General features: G+C 40.9%; 1 protein-coding gene and 2 non-coding genes across 3 annotated transcripts; all 3 read right to left on the bottom strand.

The window, feature by feature from the left end:
• Positions 1–8,213: 8,213 nt before the first annotated feature.
• Positions 8,214–8,286, bottom strand: trnaa-agc (transfer RNA alanine (anticodon AGC)). Its single transcript has one exon. It is a non-coding gene; the product is annotated as a tRNA-Ala (tRNA).
• A 185-nt stretch (positions 8,287–8,471) lies between these two features.
• On the bottom strand, positions 8,472–8,559 carry trnay-gua (transfer RNA tyrosine (anticodon GUA)). The gene is given in 2 exon segments: positions 8,472–8,507; positions 8,523–8,559. It is a non-coding gene; the product is annotated as a tRNA-Tyr (tRNA).
• Positions 8,560–8,931: 372 nt separating this feature from the next.
• tmem214 (transmembrane protein 214) lies at positions 8,932–25,017 on the bottom strand. The gene is made up of 17 exons (XM_084953340.1): positions 24,761–25,017; positions 17,621–17,814; positions 17,261–17,411; positions 17,031–17,165; positions 16,101–16,183; positions 15,745–15,850; positions 15,239–15,320; positions 14,976–15,077; positions 14,694–14,835; positions 14,408–14,499; positions 14,237–14,285; positions 13,951–14,058; positions 13,324–13,441; positions 13,145–13,241; positions 12,664–12,832; positions 12,256–12,407; positions 8,932–9,977 (listed from the first exon to the last, which is right to left on the bottom strand). The coding sequence occupies exons 1-17, from the start codon at positions 24,912–24,914 to the stop codon at positions 9,848–9,850; spliced, it is 2,064 nt and encodes a 687-aa protein (XP_084809466.1). The 5' UTR covers positions 24,915–25,017; the 3' UTR covers positions 8,932–9,847.
• Between the last annotated feature and the right edge of the window lie 1,997 nt (positions 25,018–27,014).

Genomic DNA, 27,014 nt, shown 5'->3' with positions numbered 1-27,014 from the left:
ACACCAGCGGAGATGATGATGGGCCGACCCCGCCGATGCTGATGAGGATCAACCAGGTCTTGAGTATGCGAGGAAGCTGCAGGATCGCATGGAGTCTGCTCATGACTTTACTAGGAGGAAACTGACAAGTGTGGGGGTACGGCAGAAGAAGAACTATCACATTGATTCCAGAGGCCGACATTTTGATGTCGAGGAACTAGTCTGGGTGTACAACCCCCACAGGGAAAACGGTAGATGCCCTAAGCCGGACAGTGACTGGGTTGGGCCCTGTAAGGTTCTGGAATGCCTGGGGGAAGTGGTGTACAGGGTACAACTACCCCCAAGGGGATGGAGGGTTGCCATGCACCAGGACAGACTGGCCCCCTATCGGCCACTTTACTGGGGCAACAGGGTGTTATCCCAGTAAAGTAGGCCCTGCGAGTCCTGGGCCTGTGGCCACTTTGGATGCAGACCCTTCCCCACCTCACTCCAGGGGCCTTCGCCCAAGGAGGCACCATAGACCACCAGGCCACCTAAGAGACTTTATCTGCCCATTTGGGGTAGTATAACGGACTGGGTTACAAGTTAGTTTGACTGTTGTGTTATCAGTGTTTTGTGTTCAGAATTGCCACTCACTCGCATAGTTGCAACACACCGGCAGCATGGTGGTTTACTGAGTGTCCTTGAATGTGTAGTAGTCTAGAGGCCGTTTGGCGTGTCAATCAGATCAGCTACCAATGACAGAGAATCTGGATAAGAGCATGTGTGTGGTTGGCTGAGAGTGTTTGGGGGCGGGTGTTAGAGAATGTTGTTGTTGTTTTGTGTCTGGGAAAAAGGAGCACGAATTGGGGAAGAGAGTGAGTGGGGATTTGTTTTGATTCAGGAGAGCGCATTTTTTCCCTGTTGTTTTGGCATTGGCTACGAACCACAGTAGCCTGTATTACTGTTCGTAATAAAAAGCTGGTAACCGGAATACCGATCGTGTCTGTCTTCTGTCGGACAGACGCTACAGTATATTTAACGACCAGTGGGTGGAAGGGTATGGAGCGACACAGTGTCCAGTGTAGTGGTGTATGTGGAAGTTTACCATCAACACTGACACAAATACAAGAAAACAACCTTTGAATAGGTGTCCAATGTAGTGACCACTGTGTGTATGAACGATCACAACACAACTACGTGTGCCCCTGAAAAACTGAAAACGTGTGCCAACAAAACAACATACAGCCCATTGATCATGGCTAAAGATTACATTGCTTTTTTCTGTAATGGATATAATCCTGAGTTTTGTGACATAGTAATGAAAGCCCAGTAACAATTCTGGTAGGGGTAGCTAGTCACAGGAATTTAGGGGATTTGTTCACTCTGCAAATCAAATGTTTTCATGATGATTGCTTAAAGGCAAACACCCACTTCAGGGCTCTAGACTAACTTTTTGCCATGGGCGTACCGGTACGCCTAACTTTAAAAAGTTAGGCGTACCGGCACAAAAGTTAGGCGCACACAAATTTTATAATAATTTATATAATATAATGTGTTTTTCTGGATACACTGTGCTTTTTCAGCATTCAAAGATTGATGACACCGTGTCAGAGCTCTGGCTATGAATTTCAGAAGGATAAGGCCTTAACTTAACAGAAAAGTTAGCAATAGTTCTTATCCTATTACAGCTACATCCACTTCTGTCGTGCCTAGGCTGCTCACTAGGGCTGGGTATCATCACTGATTTCTATAATCCATTTGATTCCGGTTTTCAAAGTCCCGATTCGATTCAACTTAGCCTCAGACAGTGAGAAATATTATAATTCTGATCATTTATCAGTACTGACTTCATCAGAATTGTGAACATCACAGCAGATGCCTTTGTGTGAAAGTAACTGAGAATAAAACACAGAAAAACATGAAGGAGATTTTCCTGGTCTGGCTTTTTATAGCAGATAACCTTAAAAATATTCTGCAATGTTCTGCATATAAAGTTTAAATTTCTTCAGTATTGAACAACAGAAAAAATAGGCTTTCTTGTCCGAGGTCATTTAAGTGAAAAAAAGAAAAGAAAAAGACAGCAGCCGACAACGCTGTAAACAACGGTAGACTGGTGGGTAATAAGCGAATGAATAATACAGAAAACAGAGATTGGAGACGGGAAACTGTTCTTGAAGTGCAGAGAGAGATAGAGAGAGAGCTAGCTGTGCATGGAGTGTGATTTTAATAGTCGTGGAAGCAAAACAGCAAAATTCATGACGACATTGATCAAATGTGAAGCGCAGTTTGCTGCTTCTTTTGCTGCTGGCTCGGTGAATTTTGGTTGGAGAGAGACAAAACCTGCAGCTCAGAATCAGCGCAAGAAGACGTAAACACAGCGCGGACCGGACGCATCAGAATCGCTAAGCTCCGACAGCGTGTCCGTCTACGGGCCGTCGGGTGAGAAAGCCGAGAAAGACAAAGTTGATTCTGATGCGTCGGGTCCGCTCTGTGTTTACGTCCTTGTGTGGAATCCGTGTACCTGCTCTCATTTGCTGTTTGGTTTTTGTTGAAATGGTTTTGTGAGCTTTAATCGGAGAATCTGGCGTTTCTGGCAAAACACAGTTATATTTAAAAGTCGATTCAGGATTTAATGAATTGATATCGCTTTATTCAACCTACTCACCTCCCACTTCCACCTGCACTTTCAACTGGACCATGGCCAATCAGAGAGGTCCCGCCCCTTACTATCTCTGATTGGTTTAGTCCATGATAGGGGCATAACGTGTGTCTGTTGTTGACCACAGGGAAGCTTGCAGATTTTTTATTTTTTTTTGCTACCCGAACAGTTGGTCGCACAGGTGCAACCAAATATTTTTTTTTTAGTCGCACCACTGAAAAATTTGGTCGCATTTGCGACCAAATTGGTCGCACTCTAGAGCCCTGCACTTGGAGGATGCAAACATCGATCCCACTACCTCTCGCATGCTAAGCAAGCGCTCTACCAATTAAGCTAATCCCCCTCTGTTTTTGCCTGTAGTGATGTCACAATACAATGACGTGTGCCAATGAAACGGCATCGAGACACAGTAGTTATTATTTGTCAGACTACTACTTGTCTCTCGTGAGTATTGACAGACATTCGACTGAAAGAGATTGAAGTCCCCCTTCTGCAAATAAAACATGTAATTGAGGCAGCAGCCTAAACAAGCTCCAGTTAATTATTAAGTGCTTGTTTTTCCTGTGATCGATACCCTTATCCTCCAAAAAATGTTATTTTAGGCATCATCACAAAAACATATAAGTTTGCAAAGTGAAAATCCCCCAAAGAGACAGACATTATTTTTTTACCCCCCCCCCCCCAAAATACTGTATATGTTCAAGCATGCAATGGTAGCCCAATATCAAGTCCAAGTGAGATTGTGACTTTTGAGTAACAATACAGAAACATTTCACTTAGTTTTATCACCCGGTCTGCTGAAGAGGAGCGAGCATAAATGTAGCAACACTTTCTAAACTGCAGCTACTTTTAAACACTGCATTGACAAAATTGTCTTTATGAAAAGCTCTTTTAGGACATTTATTTTCTGGTAAGGGTAGTTCGTCACAATGGGAGTTGTTCAGTCTGCAAAGTCAAAGGTTTTTATGTTGATGTTTAAAGACAAGTACTTTTGGAGGAGAGCTTGTTCCATAGCCCATCGGCATCAAACAAGCTTTGGAGGATTCGAGGGTCGATCCCGCTACTTCTCGCACGCGAAGCGAGTGCTCTACCATTTGAGCTGTTACTTAGAAAGTGTTAGCGCAAATGCTCATCAGACACTGTAAACCGGTTTTGAGACAGGTGAGAACTTTGCCTGCAGGAGCTCTCTCTGCTCTTCAGGACTGTTTTGAGCACACTGACTGGGACATGTCCAGGGAGGCAGCAGCAAACAGCGACCACACCAACTTGGAGGAATGCACATCATTTCTGACCAGCTACATCAGCAAGTGCATCGATAATGTCATTGACTCCACATCTGTAATAACACGCTCAAACCAGAAACTGTGGATGACTGAAGTGCTTGAACTGCTAAAGACTCGAGACTCTGCCTTCAGAGCAGGTAACAAGGCGGCCCTGAGAACAGCAAGGGCTAAACTGTCTCGTGCCAACAGGCCAGCGAAGCACGCGCATGGCAGAAGAATCCACAGCCACTTCTAGGACAGCGCCGACACGCAGTGCATGCGGCAGGCCATCACCAACTACAGGAAGACAACACCTGCCTACGCAGATGACGCCTCCCTACCAGATGCACTGAACAACTTCTATGCACAGTTTGACGCTCAGAATGACGTGCTGGTGAAGAAGTCCTTCCCCCCTCACAGTTACCAGGTTCTGTGTCTGACCTCTGCTGATATGAGGAAAACTCTTTGCAGAGTTAACCCGTGGAAAGCTGCTGGTCCAGATAGCATCCATGGGAGAGTGCTCAGAGAATGCGCATGCAAAAAAAGAATATGACTTTAAGGATTTAACAAAATTACTTCAGTTGTAGTACACCAACATCTCTTATACATTAGCACTAAGGGAACACTGAATGACCTGGTGGTTTTTGTCCATAAAACTACTCATCTAAGATTACCACAAAGTAAAAGATCTCTTAGCAAAATTATGCAACAGAGCTGCCTCTGTCACCTGATAAATAACAGTGAGACATTCCAAATACATGCAGTCACACATGTGCTTCAAATACAGTAATGAACCACCAAGTCATCATCCAATTTCACCTGTGATCTTGCATCACCATTGCTCTCTGAGCTTTGTGTTGGTTCTTCTGTCACCTGACAAATAGGACATACGTGACAATAAGAATAAAATGGGTAACAGCTTCAGTGTTTCTGTCAATTTGTGCAGATTTTGACTCATCAGTAATGTTTGTAGGGTGAGTGCATTTTTAAATGCGGTGGGTTTGATGATTTAAAGTCTCACAAACAACCTGTCGAAAGGGGAGGGGGGCAGCTTTTTTCAAATAGAGCGCATTTCATTCATAATGTTGTAAATCCAAGCCCATTATGTATTCATGATTTGAATCCTGGGTTGTGCGAAATCCCAGAAAAAAAACTCTAGACAAAGTAAATCTGTGAACTAAGGTGTAGGTCTATTAGGTTATGTTGTGGTGATCCTCAGGTTGGGGGATGGGTGTTCATACTGGAGTGCAAAATTAAAACCAATGAAAGATGGACAAGAAAAGTTCAAAGCCATCAGGTGCTCAGTTTAGAAAAAAGAGAAAAGAAGAGGAGGAGAAACGAGCAAAAGAGGTAAGCAGATGTTGCATTGGATAATGGCAGGTCATGTATCCTGAAACAATCATAATCATAATCAGAATACTTTATTAATCCCTAAGGAAATTATGTGGGTTACAGTTACTCCAAGAAGAAATTCTAAAAAATAGTAAAAGTAACAGACTCAACTCCAAACAATACATTATGTTACAGATTTTACACATTTAAGAAATAGCACTAATATATTCAGAACATGGGGGGGGGTGTTCACCCACCCAGGTTGTCGTCCCAACGTGCCTCAAGGCCATCACCATTGTCCCCGTGCCAAAGAAGTCCCCAGTGTCCTGCTTCTACGACTATCATCCTGTTGCACTCACACCCATCATGATAAAGTGCTTCGAGAGCCTCGTCATGAGGCACATTAAGAACTCACAATGTGATCTGCCACTCACACTGGACCTACTACAGTTCGCCTATCACCCAAACCGGTCAACACATGACGCCATCGCCACCACCCTACATCTTGCCCTCACCCACTTGGACAATAAAGATACATGTACGAATGCTGTTCATAGACTTCAGTTCAGCATTCAACACAATCATTCCCCAGCACCTGATTGGAAAACTGAGCCTGCTGGGCCTGAACTCCTCACTCTGCAAATGGATCCTGGACTTTCTGAAGGAGAGACCTCAGACAATCTGACTCCGTAACAGTATCTCCAATGCCACCACACTGAGCACTGGAGCCCCTCGGGGCTGTGTGCTCAGCCCACTGCTGTACACTCTGCTGACTCACAACTGTGCACCAATGCACAGTTCGAACCACATCATCAAGTTCGCTGATGTCACGACTGTGGTGTGTGTCATCAACGTCCTGAGCAGCTCCATCACTGTCTGCTATGGTAACTGCACTGTAGAAGATTATTGGAGCCTCTCTTCCCTCCATCACGGATACTTATAGCACCCGCTGCATCTGCAAAGCCACCAGCATTGTGGAGGACCCCACACACCCCTCACACACATTCGTCACTGTGCTGCCTTCTGGACACAGGTACAGAGCATCCGGGTCCTGACTGCCAGACTGCGAAACTGTTTCTTCCCCCAAGCTGACACACACACACACAGACACCTTCGTACATGTCACTACCAAGCACTTATCTGCAGTATCTCACACACGCACAGCTTCAGACACCATGTTACTTTTTGCACAGTTCTCAGTATTTTGCACATTTCCATTGCACTGTCTTGTCTCTGTCTTGTCCTGTTTTGTCTAGTGTTGCGCCGTCTTGTCTTGTTGCAATTTTTGCACATTGCACTTTATGCAGTCCTGTGTTTGTCTGTTATATGCCATATGTAGCAACAGGGTCTCAGAGGAACGTTGTCTCGTTTCTCTTTGTACTGTACCATTAAACATGGTTGAAATGACAACAAAAGCAACTGGAATTGACTTGAGAAATGTTTTCGTGATGATGCTTAAAGAGAAAAACTCATTTGGAGGATGCGGACGTTGATCCCGCTACCTTTCGTATGCTAAGCAAGCGCTAATCTCCTTCTGATTGTTTCAGAGCTGCACATACACAGTCCTGTGTACAGGCACATGGGGGCTTTGCATATGAACTATGAACTGGGATTGCTCCTCCTTCCAAAAGTTGTTTAATGACACTTAAATTCTAGTTGGGGTACCTGGTCACATGAAGTTTTTAGTCATTGTAAAGGCCATGCACAGAATATCAAGTCAATACAACTAAACTTTTTACACAGTTTAATACAAAAAGCTCTAAAGCCAGTTAATTTTTCATGTGCTGTTGATTACATTTGCACTTTTTACCAAATGATAATAAGTTACCTCAGAGTTATCTCAAAGTAATGCTCTCTTTCTTAAATTCAGTGCTCTGCCATAGTTATTAGTGTTAAAGAAAACGTTGAAGCTGCAGATGTAACTTCTCTCTTGTGCCTCCAGGCGGCAGCAAAGACACATCTACGGCTATCGGGGAGTCATAAACATTCAAATAAGTTTATTCTCTATTTCAGGTCGTTTCTAATCTACAGATTAGGGTGATTTATTTAAAGTCGTGTTCATATCAACTTCATATTTCATTAATATACACTGCCATATAGAAATAATCATTAATCAATCAGTTCCTGTTTGCTTTACAGGTTTTATGATTTACCTGGTACTCTTAAAATGTATTACTCTCCATAAACAATAAACAGTTTTAAATACATGAATATTTAAAATTATCTATTTAAAATATTTTAACTCGTCAGAAAAGGGCTTGGAGGATGCGGGCATCGATCCCGCTACTTCTCGCATGCTAAGCGAGCGCTCTACCATTTGAGCTAATCCCCCCACGGTACACAAATAGCCCGTTTGCCGGCCCAATCCGTGATATGCTGGCGATTTGTCAAGTCCCGCGATGCTCATGAGGAGCGGGACAGGTGAGCTTCCGCGTTCTTATGCTACGCGCCGGGTTATCAGTGAAATCCAGTACAATGACGCTCCCGAGGTAATACATGTTCCAGCCATGTATTCCAGTCCTAGCCGTATCCCAAACCCTAACCATAATCTTATCCCTAACATTAACCAGCATGTTAGATAGTGTTTTCCAAAGAGATGTAAGTAACACGAGCGTACATGTGTATATTCATTCCAAACGGTTCTCTTGTTTGCTGATGTTGGGTCCCCGGAAGCCTAAGATATCGACGATTTGTCACCTAGCTTAAAATGTTAGGCTTTGAAGGTGAGAACGTATTGACAGCAGGGACCTATAATAGCTTATACAAAGACTCCTTGAGTTTGAAGTGTCGAACGAATTGATTTCAGTGTAATTCGTCGTAAAAACTTTCGTGAAAATGTAAATGTGACATTGGCATCTTTTTTGTTTTGTGTCTCAGCTCCCCCCCCCCAAAAAAAAATTACCAATTTTTAAAATAACCATATTTTCTGGTTGGTTGCATTTTGCAACTTGAGAGTTAAAACAAACTCACGCCAACCACATCGACGATACACAAAAGTTTGGAGGATGCGGGCATCGATCCCGCTACCTCTCGCATGCTAAGCGAGCGCTCTACCATTTGAGCTAATCCCCCTTGTGTGCTCCTCCTTGCAACCTGATAAAATATAATCATGTAATCGGGTTGGGCTATTGCCAGTAGAATCTGTTGGTTTGCTAGCAATGGTGCTGGTTCGGCTAATGAACCGTATCTACCGTGTAATCTGTATTTGATCGTTGCGCTTGAAAACCGTGAGAGAGCGAAAAAAAGAAAATGTCACCTCCTTCGAGCCGGATTTGAACCAGCGACCTAAGGATGTCTATTGCAGTCCTCTACAGTCCTCCGCTCTACCAACTGAGCTATCGAAGGGGATAGTATCAGCATCCCACAGTGTTTGTCTATAAGAGGGAGCGCTACTAAGCAAACGTTGATTTACTTGGACAAGATACGTTTTTGAGAGGACTGCTGAGTCAGCGACACTTGACTAAAAGTACATACCCAGGGTACTCTTCTCATCTTAATCTATATCAATACGTGGTGAGACAAATATGTTTCTTCTTAAGATGACCCTGAATACACATATCTAATAATTACATTTTAATAAGAACATACACATGCAAAATTGAAGTCTGAGGGTAAATCCCCAAGTCATGACAAGACAACTGTTAACAAGGTGGTTTCTATTATTTGCTGTGTAGCTCTTGGCACAATTGTATAAATCAGCTGATAAAAACACTGCAGTGGGGTTGGAGTCTTTATTACAAATCATTTACATTACAAAGTAAGACATTAGTCTCTTCCATATCATCTTGTTTACAGGGGGCGGTTAGTTAAGTAAAATGTCCAGAGGAGGGTGTTTCTCAGATTTCAGCATACAAGATGACAACGCTGGCATCACTGATCCACGCCGACACAAACACAGAAACGCATTGACCTTCAGGTACATGATGTTGGTGCTTCTTGCAGCTCGGGCGAGAAGCTTCTGCTGGTAGGTGAAGCATAAGAAAACGGGACAGAAACAAAGCAGCAGAAACAGACAGATTTTTTTCTTCTGGACTGATGTGAGAAGACGGTGTTCACAACCGTGCTCTGGACGAGCAAATCCACCTGGAGACACGATTCCCTAGTTAGGTTTGACAAGGGGTTTGCACACACAGGACCAGGTGTTGAAGATGACTTGACCCTCTGATGAGGTTTTCAGTGGCTTGGAGAAGTTTCTGACCTGTTGCCTGCCTTTACCAACTTTCATAACACTTTTTTTTATTATATTTAAATAAAAACGTTTTATAACTCATCTACAAACCTATATTTTCTATAAATTACAGAACCTGCTTAACCCAGAGGCTCAAGCAGTGGCAGAAATTTGCAGTATAAAACTCAGGGAGAGAGAAAGAAGGGTACGACCTCCGTATCCAGCAGTGACAAAAAGGCTGATAGAAAAACAAACAAACATCTAAACAACACCAAACTGATTTTAAAATTTAACCAAAACAAGAGACAAAAAGGGTCTTTTTTTGAGTGAGCTCATTTCCCTCTGACCCTGCGGCATCCACTTGCGTCACAGGACATGACAGCCTCACGCTGGGCCAGAGTGTGTGTGTGTTGGTGTGTTTACAGTATACAGAGCTTCCCGTGTGCATATTGTGTGTGTATTGCGTTATCCCGCTCGAGTGAGCAAATCCTGGGCCCATGTCTTGATTGCCGAGGTCGTGTGTTGGAGTAGCTGCCACGTTGAGTTGGTAAAGGACAAGGCATGGCCCTGCAGACATGATACAGACACCTCCCCACTGCAACAGAGAAAGTCAAAAATCACTCACTGCAGCTTTAATGATGCTTTTAGTTCCTTTTAAACAATACAAACAAACACATTTGGCTACTACACTATTGATGACTGGTTTAAATAATAGGCGAGATATATTTGATGGTCAATTTGTGGGAATGCTCATGATTTTCAAATATCTAGATAGTCATTAAATTGTTGGGAAATAATTAAATAATAATAATCTATTTTTCCATAAATCACCACCATAGCACACCCAGGTGATTCCAGAATGGTTCCGATAATTTAGAGTTACAAAGCAAAATTATCCCTGGTGAGGAGTCAAACTCAGCGCAAAGAGAAGGGGATACACAGACTAATTGATGATGATGCCGCTTACATTTAAGCCAGGCCTGCATTAGAGGCTCTTAAATCAAGCACTTTGGGGGCTTGGCCTTAATGGGCCACATCAGCAGGCATCCAGTGTTATATGGATCTGGTGGTCAAAGGAGGAGGCCTTAGCGGTCTGCTCTGCGGTTTCTGAAACTCGTTCTCAGGGTCTTGTTCATGAGTATACAGAGCAGGAGATTGACAGATCACTACAGAGTTCATCTGTCAATCACCTCAGAGGTTATCAACAGCCAAGGAAATGGCCACTGATGCATCGTCAGAGGATGAATGAATGGAAAAATAGTCTGATTGTTTATCAGCAGGGTGCAACTACCTGACTCCAGTAAACGTGTGTGGTGCTGTGACAGTACTGTGCAAATAGGAGAAACATACACAGACAAAGCCTACAAAGACCTGCCAAAAACTCTGGTGAGCGACTCCCTCAAAGAACAAATAGAAACGAGGTCCAAACTCCAGCAGGATAAACTGGCATGTAGAGCAGGGCGATATGACCAAAAATATTTATCACGATATACATTTGAAAATTTGCGATAACGATATAACTGACGATATAATTGACACTAGACAAAATACTTTACAACTCCACAACTTTATTTGTGCAAAAAAAAAAAAAAAAAACAAACAAAAAAAAACATCAATGCATTTTCACTTAAACAAGCAGCTGTTTTTTTTATGTGTATTAAAGTTATATAAAAATGTATCAGAGCAAATGCAAATTCCTTGCTGACAGTTTAACCAAAAGGCATTTCCAGTGGAAATTGGCCGACATATCCTCAGCATAACCATGTATAATATCCACAAAACGTAAAAAGAGGTTATACACACACAATACGGTAATATTATGTTGAAGCACAGTACGTATCACTCCGCGAGGCTCCTGCCTACGATAGCCGTAAGATGACACACTTGGCGTTTTTTTGCTGGTTTGTCGGTAGCAGCGCCTGAAATGCAAGTCTGCCACACATCTGTTCGATGTTAATCTAAGCGCCAGTTAATCTGAAACACCGACAATCTATCAAGCGGTGTGGGTTCGTAGCTTAGCAAAGTCGTACTAAAACATTTGACAGATTTTCGAGCGCCGTGTACATAAAATCGTTTCGAGGTCAGTAAACACAACCAGAATTCATACATAAGGCACACGGGATTATAAGGGCCACTGTCGATTTTCAGAAAAATCAAAGGATTGATTTTAAGTGTGCCGTATTTTCCAAAAAACACGGTAATAACGACGGCCCGCTAGCATGCGCTACCAAAAATGGTGCTTTGTTGTGTATCTGACGGACGAAAGCTAAACCAGTTCCACACCACTGAAGTTGCAGCATTTTTACAAACCAGTTCTGGTTCATCCGATTCAACGATCCGCTTTTGCCCTTCTCATTCTCCGTCGCCGCCATGCTTTTTCCGCGATGTGCGTATGAAAACAAAGGCACTGCGCATGCGCGTTTTACCCATATTCTATCGCGATATTTAATTTTGTTATCGTAGCCCAACATTACACCGGTATTACCGTGAACGGTATGATACGGCCCAGCTCTACTGGCATGTCACTACATCTGTCAGTGCAAGTGGTAACCTGCACGCATTTCTCAATGGCTTCAATAAAACACAGCAATAAGTAAAGGTGAATCACGTTTCATCCCAACAAGCACCATAACGAGGGCTTCATAGTTAAATCATTGTTGCAGCAGTGCCACAGATTCTTACAGTTAGTCAGCCCAGAGGTAAGGTGTCTTCATTTTAGTCAGATTATTCTAATAGAAGCTGTGCTGTTCTTCTTGTTTAACCCTACAGGCCAAATACATCTTCGTGAAACCAGTCCCAGCCGGTTTAACTGCCCCACACTCAGGCATGTAGTAATAAAGATTAACTGTTAAAGAGCTGCTGTTAGTACTGACTTGCAAGAGTCCTCTAAGTTGGCCCATGCTCTCTGTAGCAGGTTAGATGTGTACGCCAGCGCTGGCAGGATGTAGTTTTGATGTAGGAAGATGAGGAGCTCCTTCAAATATGCCAGAGCCTGGAACACACTCTCTGGGGTGTTGGTGTTCACCTGGACAAAGACATGTAAGACAATCAGAGTCAGACTGGGGTTATCTGGTAGTTTCTTATGTAATGCTCAAAATTTTAATGAAGGGGGAAAAGTGACACAGTATAAACACAAATAAATCCACAAAAGGATGAAATGATAATCCAGCTGGACTGTTTAATATACACCCAGAAAGCTGTGCTTCAGCCCCCCCCCAAAAAAAATTGTACTTCAACATTTAAATGTTTAAGGTCAGGTGGAGCTGTAGCCATGGCCTTACCCATTCTATGACAAGAGGTGTGGTTTCTTTAACCCAGACAATAAACCGTGAGGTGTTTTCAGAGATGAAGACAGCTGCTGACTTTGCCTTTTCCAAACCTTGTTCCGTTACTGGACCCAAAACCCGGACACACTCAGAGTAATAATAAGGAGTGTTTGTCTCCAACCAGCTACAGAAAATACAAAACACACAATACAGACAATAATGATCATAACTGCAATCTTCATTAGAGGAAAAATGGAAGAAAAGAAAAAGTCATACATTTTTTTTAATTTTCTTTTTAAAAGCAAATAATTTTATGACAGAACAGCAGGTTAATCTAATAAATCTATATTAATATAGTATTCTAAATAAAAGCCAACAAACCACAGGGAATAAAACACTGTGTGCCTGAGCGTTATCAGGAAGTGAGTCAGAAGCTTGTTTTAGATTTTATGGATCATTTTTAAGTGTCGGCTCTGTTGACTAGAAATGATCGTACCTGAAGCCCTGCTTTGAGTAGACTGTTATTTTGCTCCAGGCCTGCTGAGATACAGCTGTGATCCCTGAGGAGTGCAGATACCTGGCTGTGATGGAATCTGAAACGTAATATAAACACAATGAATAGGCCACAGATACAAAGATAGGCGAATATGGTGAGTAAACGGCACTCTGACAGACCTGCGACAGAGCCGTTTGATCTGACGTCGTGGGCGATGAAGCCGGCAACGAACACGAGCAGAACCAGGAGCAACTTGGACCAGGGGAACCCGTGACCACGCATCTTTACCTGCAGATTCTGGAGAATCACAAAGCACATGTCAAATAAGGTTCATAATCCAAGTGTTAGCTTTATGATTCCATACATCTCTAGTTGTTGCCCAAGAAGCAGGGATAATGTCAGAAGAAGCACATGCTCATTCTTGCATTCATCTCTCCAGTACTCACATTTGCAACTCACCAGGTTCTCCAGTTCAGTAACTCTGCCCTTAATGCTTGGAAACTACCCAGCAAGTCCCAAAACAGTTGTTCCAATATCACAACACTACTGATCTCTTTAATAGGCTTTCAATTTAATATTCTTCTCTTCCTTCCTTTAGTTTTAGTTCCTAAATTTATATCTTAATTTTTTAAGCTTTTTATGCCTTCTGTCAGCACTTTATAAATATTGCTCACTTTCATATTGTGGAGGTGCTTCATGATTTAATATTACACTATCTTCGTGTCTAACCCAGACTTTTATGGAATCGCGAGTTTCATTTTAAACAAACATCTCTTTATCAAACATGAACAGGCTGAGTTGCTCACCTGGCACAGGCTGTTGCACTCCTGAAGGTCATGAGATTCAATGGTGTCTCTCATTTCTTCGTTGGTCACTCTAAATGACTGGATCGTTTCCTCGAGGTTCTTCCGAAGCTAAAAAAAAAAAAAGTCCAAGTAAAACACAGTGATGGGATTAAAAGACAATAAAAATACCAGTTACATTAAAACTGCATTATTAATCAGGTTACACAGGCTTTGATGTTTAAATAACAGTATCCCTGGGCGGCGTGTTTGGTTTATGAGCCAACAGACATCGTGACAGGACTTGTACCTTTGGTGGAAGGATGTTCCAGGACTTTAATAAGTGGTTCAAAAGTAAACTGAGGAAAGAAAGCAGTGAGTCTGAAATCAGTTTGAAATCATCTTCATTTGTACAGTTTACCTTATGTGGAGATGTGATCATAAATAAAAAGACAAAAAAAATAAATGGTCCACAGGTTACCTGGACTGGGGTAGGTGTTTGGTGTAGAGCTGCCTCCACACTCCTAAACTCTGAACATCCACACACAGACACTCAGTCATACTGCTGAGCAGCTGCAAGAAGCAGAAGACAATGAGGTTAATTTTTATCATTTTACTCATAATGTATTCTTTGACATCGTTAGGTGAGAACACAATTTTATTGAGCCGTTCTGCTTTATTTAATCACTTTTGTCAAAGATCGTGTTGTGATGGCTGCTGTAACAGTACAGTAGCAGCAGTAATGTATACAGAATTGTGGGTCTCACCTCCCTCTTCATATCGTCAGGACAGTGTGGCGTGGCTCTGGACAGAAATGACGGCAGGTACGTGTGCAACGTATTCTCTGGCTTGGCTCCAAATGCGAGGACCTTCAATCGAGGATACAAACGCCTCAGCTGCTCCTGCAGACTGTAATAAAAACCAGAAAAAAATATATTAGGACTCAGAACGCAGATAACATTTTTGCAATGCTTTTATTTCTAAACAGAGATTATGAACAGTCTGATATGTCTTGCTGTTGGTCTGTGTTTGCACTGGTTTACATTTACCTTGATGACAGGGCGTTCTTTGGCATGAAAGCAAAATCGAGCAAAGGAAAGAACTCTTTCGGACCCATAATACCAAATCCTTTTGTCAGGTTTGAATGAAGTCTGGGAAAAGAATTAAAGTATGTTGAAATATCCATGACATTCAAATTAAAGGTATCACTGGTAATGATCTTAATAGTTCAAATACTACAAATGAATGGAAAGGAAGTGTCTGGAAGATGAAGAAATTTGAGATATTTCATGGATTTCTGAGTCAGACTTACGAGAGAAGTCTCTCCAGATAGGCGATGGCATATGAGGACAGAGACTTCACTCCCAGCACAGGGAGCATGATGCCCAGCCACACTGAAACAAATAACATTTTCTTTAGTTTACTTTCACTTCTGTTAAAGTGAAAATAAATATATTTAATCACACTTTGGGTGTGATTTTGTACTAATTAGTAATTTTAGACACCATTTCCCCCTAACTTTCATTGCAATTTTGCACTGTAAACATTTAATATAGTCACACTAACTAATAACACTTGGAGCTTGCAGCTATCGGGGGAATATTACTGCTCTAATGTGCTCTGTTGCTTCAGTGAACCCCAACCCAGAATGTCTGTCTTCACACATTGTTGGGAAAGTGGGAGAAAGGGGAAAACAGACAGATCTGGACTAATACTGGGCAAGTGCCTACTTGTTCAGAGCAGTTTTGGGCTTTATGGATATGCGGTAATGTAAAATATTTAAATTATTGTGTGCCTCTGTGTAAAAGTGTTTATTACCTCTTAGACCCTGGCTGAGATCATAAAATCCTGCTTGGCCCAGAGCCCACATGATGGTCAAACACTTTACTGGACGATTCTGAACTGACCGCAACATTTCCAAATACTGCAGAAAAGGAACAAGGAGAAGGGAGAGTTTTACAATATAATAATGCAAAATTATTCAAACAGACAAATCCAGCAATACCCACTCTGAAACTACCAGTTTGAAAATATAATACATAATTTGATAATATTACACATGTCCAGAAAAGTTAGGAAAAATATAGCTTGAGCTTTTAGTGTAATAACATGCAGAGCAGGAAAAGAGAAGCAAAGCTACTGATTATTTGCCGGAGTGACAGTCACACACTCACCTCTGGCAGATTTTGGGTGGCTATTTTGGGTTTGTCCTGCAGGACTGCCTGAATGCAAACTCTGTAGCCATGTAGAGGTTCTCCTGGAAATAAAAACAATAAGCTTTAGGTACTTTTGACTTCTTTTTCTGCTTTATGAATTTTAACTAAAAACTGAAACAATGCTTGGGTAAAATTTTTATTTCATGAGGCATCCTGGTGACCTTGCTGACTGCTCTTGGTTAAAGTTTGTTAAAAGGTAAACACTGGTAATTTGAGGTTTGAGTCATGATGGGTTTTGACCCCACTCTAGCGTTGAACCACCTGTTTTTTGTCCCCTGACTGCCAAGACAGTCACACCACAAGACACATCACTTTCTTTCACAGCAGTGCACTTTTGCTCCTCGCTAAAAGCTTGTTTAGTTTAGCTTGTGCAAAGATCAATCTAGATCAATAGATGAATCTAGACACAACAAAAGCTTTTTGCAAGTGAATACAAGAAAGGAACATAATGATTGCCTGCAGCTGCCTTTCTTTCAGGGTTTCTCACCTCATCTGATTTCAGATGTTGGCTTCAGGCCTGTTGCTACCTTGTGGGCTTTGTGAGGCAGACAAGTATGTCCACCACCTGGCCTTCTCTTCACCTCTGTCTGTGCTGCCATTGAGGTGAGATGGTTTTTATGGTCAAAGACAACCACTAACCTGGGCATAAATCCCACATCCCCCCACCTATTTACCCCCTTGTTTATTTGCTTGTATTTATTTGGTTTATATGTAACGTTTTATATGTTTTATATTCAATCAGAATATTATTTCAATTTACAGAACATTCAAGTTTATTTTTGAGATTTCTGCAGCTTTAGTATCTTGGCACATTTTTCCCTGTCTGTTAATGTTCTACTGAGTAAAGTCGCATCAACAAAAGGATGTAAGAGGTTCTCCTGGGTTTACCTGACTGCCTGTCCAACTCCCTGAGCATAGTGTAAACACAGTGGTCGAAGAAATCTGGCAGAGCGCTGCTGCAACGTCCGATGAGGCCTTTGATCACGCCCCTCAGCTCTTTTCCTGTAAGGCAGTATGGGTAGTCTGGGACAGAAAAGACAAACAGGAAGACTTAAGTACTGAAATGCTTTAACTGTGCGATAAATAAATGGGCATATCAAAATAAGAGTTTGCCTGACCATAAGGGTGGCTGCTGAGTGTGGGCTCCGTGTCCTGGGCAGTTAAATGGAGGTTGAGGTATCCAGCCAGGTCTTTGATCCAAACCGAAGGGTTTTCTGGAAACAGGGTCTGACTCCGAGCCAACTGCTGCTTCAGGTCTGCAACATCCAGCTGAAGACAGGACAAGAAAAAAATATCAGCACTGGAGTCTCAAAAAGAACACACCCTTCAAGCAAAGGCTAGATCGGTTTTAGCATGTGACAGTTGGCTTTGAAGATGTAACAATGCTGCTTTGTTTAGAGATCATTTCGGGTCATTTCTTTCACTAAATTTCTATTGAGTTTAATATCAGTCAACTTAAGAAAATGTCTCTTACTGACCGCTTTGAACGCCTCCTCGAGGGTTTTGTAAGTTGTGGGAGAGGCTGTATTGCTCGAATACGACTTCTTGGGTGGTTTACTTGATGAGGGCTTCTTGTTTTGAGGCTCGGATGGTGGAGGAACCTGCTCCTTGTTCTGCTTCTTTCCCACCTTCTCCAAGCTGTCATACAGACTCTCTGACATCTTCACGGGCGCTGAAGGACAAAACAAAGCAGCTGCAGTGAAATGCAGTGACTCCTCTATCCTGAGTCCTAAAAATCAAGTTACTCTCCTCAGCGTCTTGCTTACCCCCTTCTCCCCTCCCTCCACGCCTTGTGTAATGGGCTGTTACCCAAAGGAATATTTGTGGCACACTCAATACAATTCACAAAGGACTGGAGTTAAGCACCAACAGCATTCCAGCTCTCCCCCTTGTGTGTTTCTGGTAAACAGTTTTGAGGACCTATACAAAGTTAAGAACGCCTGATTTTTTTTAGAGCCTGTACTTTGATATTAAATCAATACTTATTTGCAATGTTTTATAAAGGCAATAACAAGTAATTGTATTTATAAGATGTCAAAGCTCTCTCACTGGCTGAAAGTGGCAATACATTAAAATTGACCTTGTTCTGCTTTTATTCATTTCCCATCAAATACCTGCAGCTTGGAATAAATCTGACACCTTTACAGACTGTGGGGAAATCAGAGAGCAATTTAACTGCTTACCAGTTTTTACTCTGTTGGTGATCAATCATTTTGTCACCATTTTGTCATTTTGTGTGCAAAACACACCAGGGGTGGATGGCAGGAACTAAGATCACTTTTCTTTAAATTTAAGCTGGTTAATGAGGTGATTTGACGAACGACTCAAATTGGCCTTTGACCTATGAAGCATTTATAGTGATCACAGTAATATGGGCTGCTTCTGTTGGCTCTAGAAAAATGTTTTCCTTCACTCCAACTCAGGCCATTGTGTCAGTCACAGTGCTGTCTCTTTCCTGTACTCCGTTTCAGAATGGAGCTCCTTTTTAAACTCTACCTGTGATCATAACTGAGCGGCTGTGCTTTTTCATGAGAAAAATAGAAGTTGGACTGAACCAAATCAAGCTTTAGTCACACATGTGGATTTAGAGTCAGCATGTCTCTATTTTTAGTCTCAAACATGAGTACAACACACGCCGTTCAACACTGAACAACCAGTGTCACTCTGTGTTTTCCAGACTTCCTTTAATATTAAAGCAAGAATAAAATACTGTGTGGTCCGTTTGCTTCACAGGTGAATTCATAACTGTTAGTGGTGGAAATAGCAGCACTGGTCCAAAGAGGCCAATCACGTTACCTTTTCTTCCCTGACCCAAGTTACAGAGGATCAACTTAAACTAGTAGTATTGCCTGAATACTAATAGACAGGATAGTAAAACTCTCAATTTAAACGTACAGTGTTAAAGCTTCTGTGTAACTCATGCTAAAAGACTTCTACAGCTAAAGCAGATGTCACCACCAGCTGTTCACTGATCATTCAAGCTGAACATGTCGCTGAGAACATTACACCTATATTTAGTCAGTGTGTTAACTGCAACACTAAAACTAGTCCTCATGGCCCTGAACTGAATCAGCTGAAAGCAGGCATCAAGACCAGACATGTCAGTCATATTGACTCAAACATGTCAGCAAGCAAAGCATTCAAATTCAAGTCCTGTACTACAAGCAATATCCATGATCTCCGTTATTTAGTTTTGCTTTAAATCGGAAATCTCTTACTCCAACATAAAAACCCTCGGGATTTATGAATCTAGCTAAAACTCCATTAACATGAAAGTGGCGATAGCAACTTAAAAGCATGAAAAGGTTTGGTGACTGCAGTGTGCCATGTTTTACAGAGAAGCTCAAAATATAACGAGAGAAACATATGAAGAGCTTTAACAGGCATGTGAGTGTGTGTGATAGTAGAAGAGCTGCATAGTATGCAATCAAATGCTGCATGAATGTGTACTTGTGTGTGTTGATCACTGAAACTGTAAAGATTGTTATAGCATTTTTCAAGTCAGGGAGGAAAGTTACCACTATCAAAGCTTTAGGATTAAGGCATGGAAAGACCTGTCTATATTTACAGTCTTGTAATCTTTGGTATCTAGTGCTCAGCTGTTTTCTTGTGGCCTGCAGGGCAGTTTCATCTGTATTTTTTCAGCTGGGAAATAAAAAAACAAAAAAAACAAAAACAAATTTGTATGAGGCCAAAAAATACTGGAAAATAAATAAAACTAAATAAAAAACACTGAATTTCAGCCCACCACAGGCCTATAACTCTGAAAATACATTAATATAGAGGTGAAATTATGCGAGGTGAATTATTAACAAATATACCAACGTTTTTGCACCCAATAAATAAATCAGCTGATTTTGAGAGGGTGATGGCGGGTGGGGGGAGGTTGATGAAACTGATGTTTCATGGAATGATTCTGCTGAAACAGTAGACTCCCTGGTTAATTATCGAGGTTTTAACAAAATGTGGAGCTTGAAATGTCTTTTCTCATGGCATCATATGACTCAGAAATCCTTGCAACCTTATCTGGGACCTTGTGAACTATTGTCTGCAGTGGATAATCACTTAAAGTCTAAGTGAACAGGGAACTTTAAGTGAATTGGTTGGTTTCCTTAAAACCAACCAATTAACATCTGTTTTTAAAAAAAAGAAGCACATGACTGCAGACTTAGGGAAATACCAGCAGTCCTTGTAAATGAGAAACGGTTCAAAACAAAGACATTAGTGTCCTGATCAAAATCAAATCAAGTCACTTTTATTGTCACATCACATGTGCAGGTACACTGGTACAGCACACGTGAGTGAAATTCTTGTGAACAAGCTTTACAAGCATGGGTGACTGGCTTCGCTCAGCAAAGAGGGAAGGCATTCTAAAGTTTTAGAGCAATAAGAAGCAAAAAGCTGATAAAATTGTACCTGAAGGTTGGATTACAGAAGGTTTAACATACTAAACATTTATTTTTCTGAATGAATCATGCCGTATCTTCAATTTTTAGCTGTATGTTTCTGAGATTAGGGAGTTGGACGGACATTGAGCTCTGAAAATAATTAAATAACACAATTAATATAATCCAACTGAAGTGTAAAAATGTTTCCCATGTGGGACTCAAACTGGTCTCTGGTGTGAGCAGTAAAATTATTCAACCCCCGCTCTCTCTAAGGCTACGTTCACACTGCAGGTCTTAATGCTCAAATCCGATTTTTTTGTCTGCTTGTTCACACTACAAAGAAAAATGGGACAGCAAACGCTCTCTAATGTGAACGCTCAAAGCGGCCCGCATTCGCAAAAGAAGACGTCACACACAACGCGCTCTGTTTAGACCCAGCGCAAACAATATTGTTTGACTGATGGCCCTTAATATAAAGACTTCGGACTTTACGTTTCCCAATTTTTGCTTTAAGTTATTTTGTTATTTACATAATAATGTAGATAACCTAATAATTATCCTTATTGCTGTTTTAGAGGAGCGGTGCTTCAAAGGATAGTTGCAGATTTCTGTCTTCCCAACAGTTTCACTGACATCTACACTGGATGGCCAGGAAGTGTTCGCGATGTCTTCTCCGGAGCTGATAATTGCCGTCTGTCTTGCGTCAGTGATGTAAAAGACGGATTTAATGCGACATGACCGTTCAAACAGCAGTCGCTTTCTAAAACATCGGATATGTATCGGATTCAGTACCACATACGAAAGTGACCCAGATCGGATTTGAAAATATTGGATTTGTGCCGTTCACACTGTCATACCATGATCGGATATGGGTCGCATAGGGTCATAAGGACTAATGTCTCCAGCTGAAGCCCAAGATGGTGGAGTTAAAATTAGCCTGACTGAGACGAAGGACTTCGGATAGCTGAAAGGTATCAAGGAGGGAACTGACAACAAAGCCAGCAAATCGAGAAACATGTGATGGACCAGAGCTAGCTAAACTTTCAAAATAAGAGCGAAGAATATATTTTCATGACTCTAAATCTTTGAGTGTGTCGCTTGAGTAAATTCTATTAGTGGGAAACACTGCAATGTAATTAGTATTTCAAACATAAGCCTAAATGTAACATCTATGACTTCCAGCAGTCATTCACCCTATGCTTTACATTCGAGGCTGGTGCGGGGTAGGCAGCTATAAGCTGTAGTATTATGAGTGGGCTCAAAAGCTCCACTGTGAAACAACAACTAACAGGATCTCACATTTTACTGTCTACAGTCAGACTCCCTAGTCATTTTGATAGTAGATTTTTCATCTCAGTTTTATGAAACTATTTAAAACCACCTCAAAGAAACAACAGTTCTTGGCATCATTTTGGTGTAATTTACTACAAGAAGCATATTAGCAGAAATCATTAACGTGTGACAGCTTTCAGATTATAGTTTCTATCAAGAGAAAATACCAAAAAGAACAAATTTTACTGCCCTAATCCACGGGCCACTAAAAGCCAATAATAGCTGAGATGATGTTTTTAAGCTTCCTTAAATTCAAGCTTTGTCGTTCTCACATGTTGAGACATGTGGGAACAAAAAGTCGAACATGGTTATCATACAAGCAGTTCTTTATTTGTCAGGGACCAAAACACTGACCTCATAAGAGAAAAGATGACTTGTACCAGATTTATCTACTAGCTAATTCCCATCTACAGTCCCTGGCCAGGTACGCACAATCATAAACATCACTGATTTAAAGGGCTTTTTAAATAATGCAAACAGCAAAGGCAGAGACATTTACCACTCTTCTCTGTGATCCAAGCTTCACGCTCTTATCTGTTGAACACTTACATAATGCCTGATTTTGCTGCAACACTTTTCTTGCTCAACCACATACGTAATCCCTCCAGGCTAAAGTTTAAAAAAAAAAAATCCTCCAGTTTTATGTGTCAAAACCACAGACCCAAAAGTAACAGCCTCATGATCAAGTCCTGATGAAAGCCTTTAAGAAACAAACTGAGATTTGGCAAAATATCTTTCTGAATGTGTGATTATGTTGTTTGTGTTAATAAAATGATTCACATAAAGTGTTGGAGAGTTCATTTACTAAACAGATCAGGTTTATTTCTTATAAGCTTTAGACTAAAGCTTTACACCACTTCCCCACTGAATCAGCCACAGTGATCAGACTTTGGACAGTAAGATTCAGTGATAAAAATGAAGCAGAAACAAACAGCTCCAGCAAAGTGAAATATAATCATTTTGTGATGATCATCCAAAAATCAAAAGACTCAGTGAAGCCTCTTCAAGCTGCTATTGCTAGATTTAGTGAACAGAAAGTATTTTTGGTCAATTTAAGGGTAGAAATTGATCAGAGGTCAGTAAATAATATGTTGACCTTGTGAAGAGTCATTTCTAACACAGATAAAGGTAACTATGGTGTTTGTCAGTCTTTGACATAGTAGGAGACACCGGGCGGGACTCTACACAGAGGTAACAGCAGGGTTTGTTTGGTACGTAAGATTTGATAAAACACAAATTAATTCTGGTTCTTAAAACATGGCAGAAAAAAATGAATAAGTAGATTAGGAGCTCCAGCTTCAGTATGGGTTTCATACTCAGTAAAAACAAAACATCATTAGACATAATGTTTCAGCAATGTGGTAGATTGAATCTGCTGGTAATTCAGTATTAATATCACCTAACTGCACGTCTAAACTTGTCATAGCAACGTTACCGAATTAGGTTTCATTTTCCAATTTTTAAAGGTGTAAATCAAACTACTGAGTTTAGCACATTATTCCAACTTTGACATTTCTGGTTAACAATGGGAATTCTCCTGCTGCCACTGATAGTAATAAAAGGAGGACAAGTTTGAGATCCAACACTCCAGTGACTTTATTCATGTGAGGAATGTCAATAGAATCTTCACTCCATGTTTGATCAGAAGACATAAGTAAAAACCTGAGTAAACTTTACTCGATAAAAAGTTGTTAGCAGAAAAACATTTTTAAAAATCAAAATTAGCTATTTATATTATTTATAATATTTATTTTCACTGTGGTTATCATCTACTGTAGAAACAACGTATGCAGTTCAAAGTAAAGAAGAACAAGCATTTTCTCTAAGCATAACATCCCAATGCACTTCAGATCCAGCATCACTTTCAAAGACCGGTTCATCCCAAGGACAGAACACCAAGACACAAGCTAAACAACAGTGTACCATATGTAGTGCACTTAGGCGTACTCAGACCCTTATTTCTGATTGAAACATATTAAAAGTGCATGACAACAATTTAAATAGAGGAAAGAAAAGCGTAAGTGACAGCTGGAGTGTCAGTATTGTTGTATCCTTGCAATATTGTTTAGATGATAGAAGCAGGACTGGGTGGCCGGGTTTCTTAAAGGTGAAATTGGAATTGAAAAGCTCATCCAGGTTTCTGATTTTTCACGGATCACTCATAAAAGTACCCTACATCTTCTGATTTATAAAAACTTGCCCTTTACACCAGAAGGCTCAAACAAAAATATAACTCGGACACTGATCACTGATTATCTCGAGGATTATAGGTAAACAGGAACAGTAAATTGTATTGTTACTAATAGGAGTCCTTCTAAATAAGTAAGAAAATAAAGTCAGAAAAGTAAAGTAATAACAAAATAGAGTAACGAGTTTAATCTATTTATATAAACGATGATAACAGCTGTGATAACTGTTTATGAGGCATAAAGCTGAAGTGAAACCATGGCTAAACGTGTAGCATAAGATTTAAATGGCCACGTTGTTAAATATTTACCCCCAGAGCAATGACAGCCATCACTGTAGGCGAGGTAAAAAGAAAACTAATGCTGCTTAACGTCATACCGATCAGCTCCAAGATGACAAAAACACCTTCAGGCTCGTTCGAAAGAGCAGCTGAAGGGAGGTCAAAGGTCAAAAAGCGTCTCACACATGCTGACAGACTCTCTCAGTGCTGACGTTCACTTTGTTGACACTGCTAACGAGCTAACTAGCCGCACGAAGCACAAAGGCCGCTCAGCTAGTAGTTTAAAATTCACGCCGACACACGGACTTAAGGTAGAGCCACTCAGAGGTGAGCTGGTAAAACCGCAGACGGTGTGAGATAAAATTAATACCAGGAAGTAATGCTGCGTGAAGTTGAGCTTCAGCAGCTAGCAGTGGGCCGTGTTCACTTACGTCTGGACGGCTGGTTAGATTCGCCCAGGGCTTTCCTTCCTCCGCTGGCTTTCTTGTCGGCCGCTATCTTGCCTCCTCCGCCGGAGTTGTTGCTATTTTTCTTGCCTTTCTTCACCACCTCCCATTTTCCGACCGAGCCGTTATTTGAAGCCATGTCTCCGGGTCCAGATGGGCTGTTATTAGTTCGGGAACCGTGACTTCCTGCCTCCTTCCTCCCTTCTGCTGAATGAACGAGAGGACGTTGCGTAAACTGCTCTGAGCGTTTAACCGTCCGCGTGCCACGTCTCTATGTCGGCATGACGTCAGAGTGATGCGTTTGGACCGTTAACTTTCGTGTTCGTAGCCGAACGGAACAAGTTTAAACACGTTATAAGGAATTTATTAAACGCGTCTTTAGGACGGAATCATAGATGACCCCGATTCATTTTAAACACAACTAAATACAAAAATAATATGAGTTCGGTTTTAAAAAAAATAAAATACATTTTAAAAAATCTACAATTTATTGTAAAATAAACAGCAACTGCTTTTTGATAACTGTTTTTAAATTTTCAAAAAAATTAAAAAAAATTAGCGCAAAACTTACATTTCAATACTTTTTAACTTAATACCAAAATTAATATCCTTGGGATTATCTCTTATCTATTTTGTTATGCCATACTATATTAATTATTAGTGAGCCATTTTAGATTCTATAGAGTACAGTGGTCCTCTTTTAATCCTGCCCGAGAGATCCAACTCCAACATCCTTTGTCCACAATTTCCACTCTCCCATCTATGTACCTTTTCTTTTTCCGGTCACAATCTCTACCACACCTCTTTCATACCTCTCACCCATACAACTTACCATTTTGTTATTTTACCTTATTTTAGTAGTCAGACAATATTAGGCATTTAATGTCATTTCATTAACCAATAATTACCTAATTGTGAAAATGATCTCTAAAGCATATTTAGAGCATCAGATATTCTAGATTTAGTCCAACTCACTGGTTCTACCTTCAAGTGTTACAATTATCTGTTTTGGATCATAATTGACAAAACAAATAATTTGTAAACAAATAATTTGTAGTCATCGCAGCCTCTAGAAAATTTGACGTTTCATTTTGAAGATATATGGATTATAATAATATATGCCAATAGTTGAAATCCTAAATATGACACATAACTAATTCTATCATGAAGCTGCATGCTTTAAAAAATCCCACTCAAACTGTGATGTTTGAATCACTGCCTCTGTCCATTATTATCCATTCCTGGCTCAGCAAGCAGGTAAAATTCAAAGGCTCATTTTCTATTTTGTGAACAGGAAGCTGAACATCAGGTACTCTACTGCTCAGCTTTGAATAAAAACATTCAGCTCATTTCCATTTGCCTGTGAAAAGTTCATTATCTCATCCTCTATGCTATCATCACTGATGACTGCCAGGTCCAATTAAACCATCAGCATGCTGCAGTTTTCTGTCTGGTTGCCATCTCTGTGGAGCAGACGGTCGAGTACATCCTGCAGCGTCGCTTAGTGTTTGGCACAAACCTCCCAAATCCCTCAGCAGCCTCCTCCACTCACTGTAAGTGGAAGCATAATCCTGGAACTGAGTGGACGTCTCAGTGTGTCTTGCTCTTTTGTAGGTCGGAAAACATCTCACTACTGATTCATAAATATTTTTCCATGTGTGAAAGCTTTCTTGGCAACATAGTGGCAGACCTATGTATTGTTGTAGAACTATGTCCAGTATGTGAGCCTGTAAATATTTGAGGAGGCCGTTCCCTCATTATTTCATCTCAGATTAAGCCGATAAAAGATCTGGAGTTGATTCAAACTGTTGAACTTTTCACTGTAACTTTCAATATGAGGTCCAAAGAGATATCAATGCAACTGACTGCTTGACTTCTACGGAGGTGCATGGAGGCAACATTTAGCAAACATGTGCTGGGCCTGACTGTTGTGTGTGTGATGTGATCAGTATGCTGCTGATTTGCATAAGCAAAAATGATGTAAATAGAAAACGCTGCTCCTAATGAATAAAAAACAGGAACTACATGAGACTGTGGGGTCTCTGAGTAGTATACTTAACAGCCACGGTGTAGGGCTGATCCTGCACAGGTCCTTCATCCCGACAGCAGTCAGGCTGTACCATACCCAGACAGGAGAAATACTGTTTAAAAATGCATGTATATTGTTATCATTCCCACTGCGCTTTATGCACATATAAAAAAGTAAAATCTTGGTGTATTTTACTGTATGTAGTAACCA

The sequence above is a fragment of the Perissodus microlepis genome, chromosome 15 (assembly GCF_051167445.1).
Source record: "Perissodus microlepis isolate ML-2025 ecotype Zambia chromosome 15, ASM5116744v1, whole genome shotgun sequence".
Lineage (NCBI taxonomy): Eukaryota > Metazoa > Chordata > Actinopteri > Cichliformes > Cichlidae > Perissodus > Perissodus microlepis.
The sequence above is the reverse complement of the archived record's forward strand: the minus strand, read 5'-3'. Positions and strand labels throughout refer to the sequence as shown.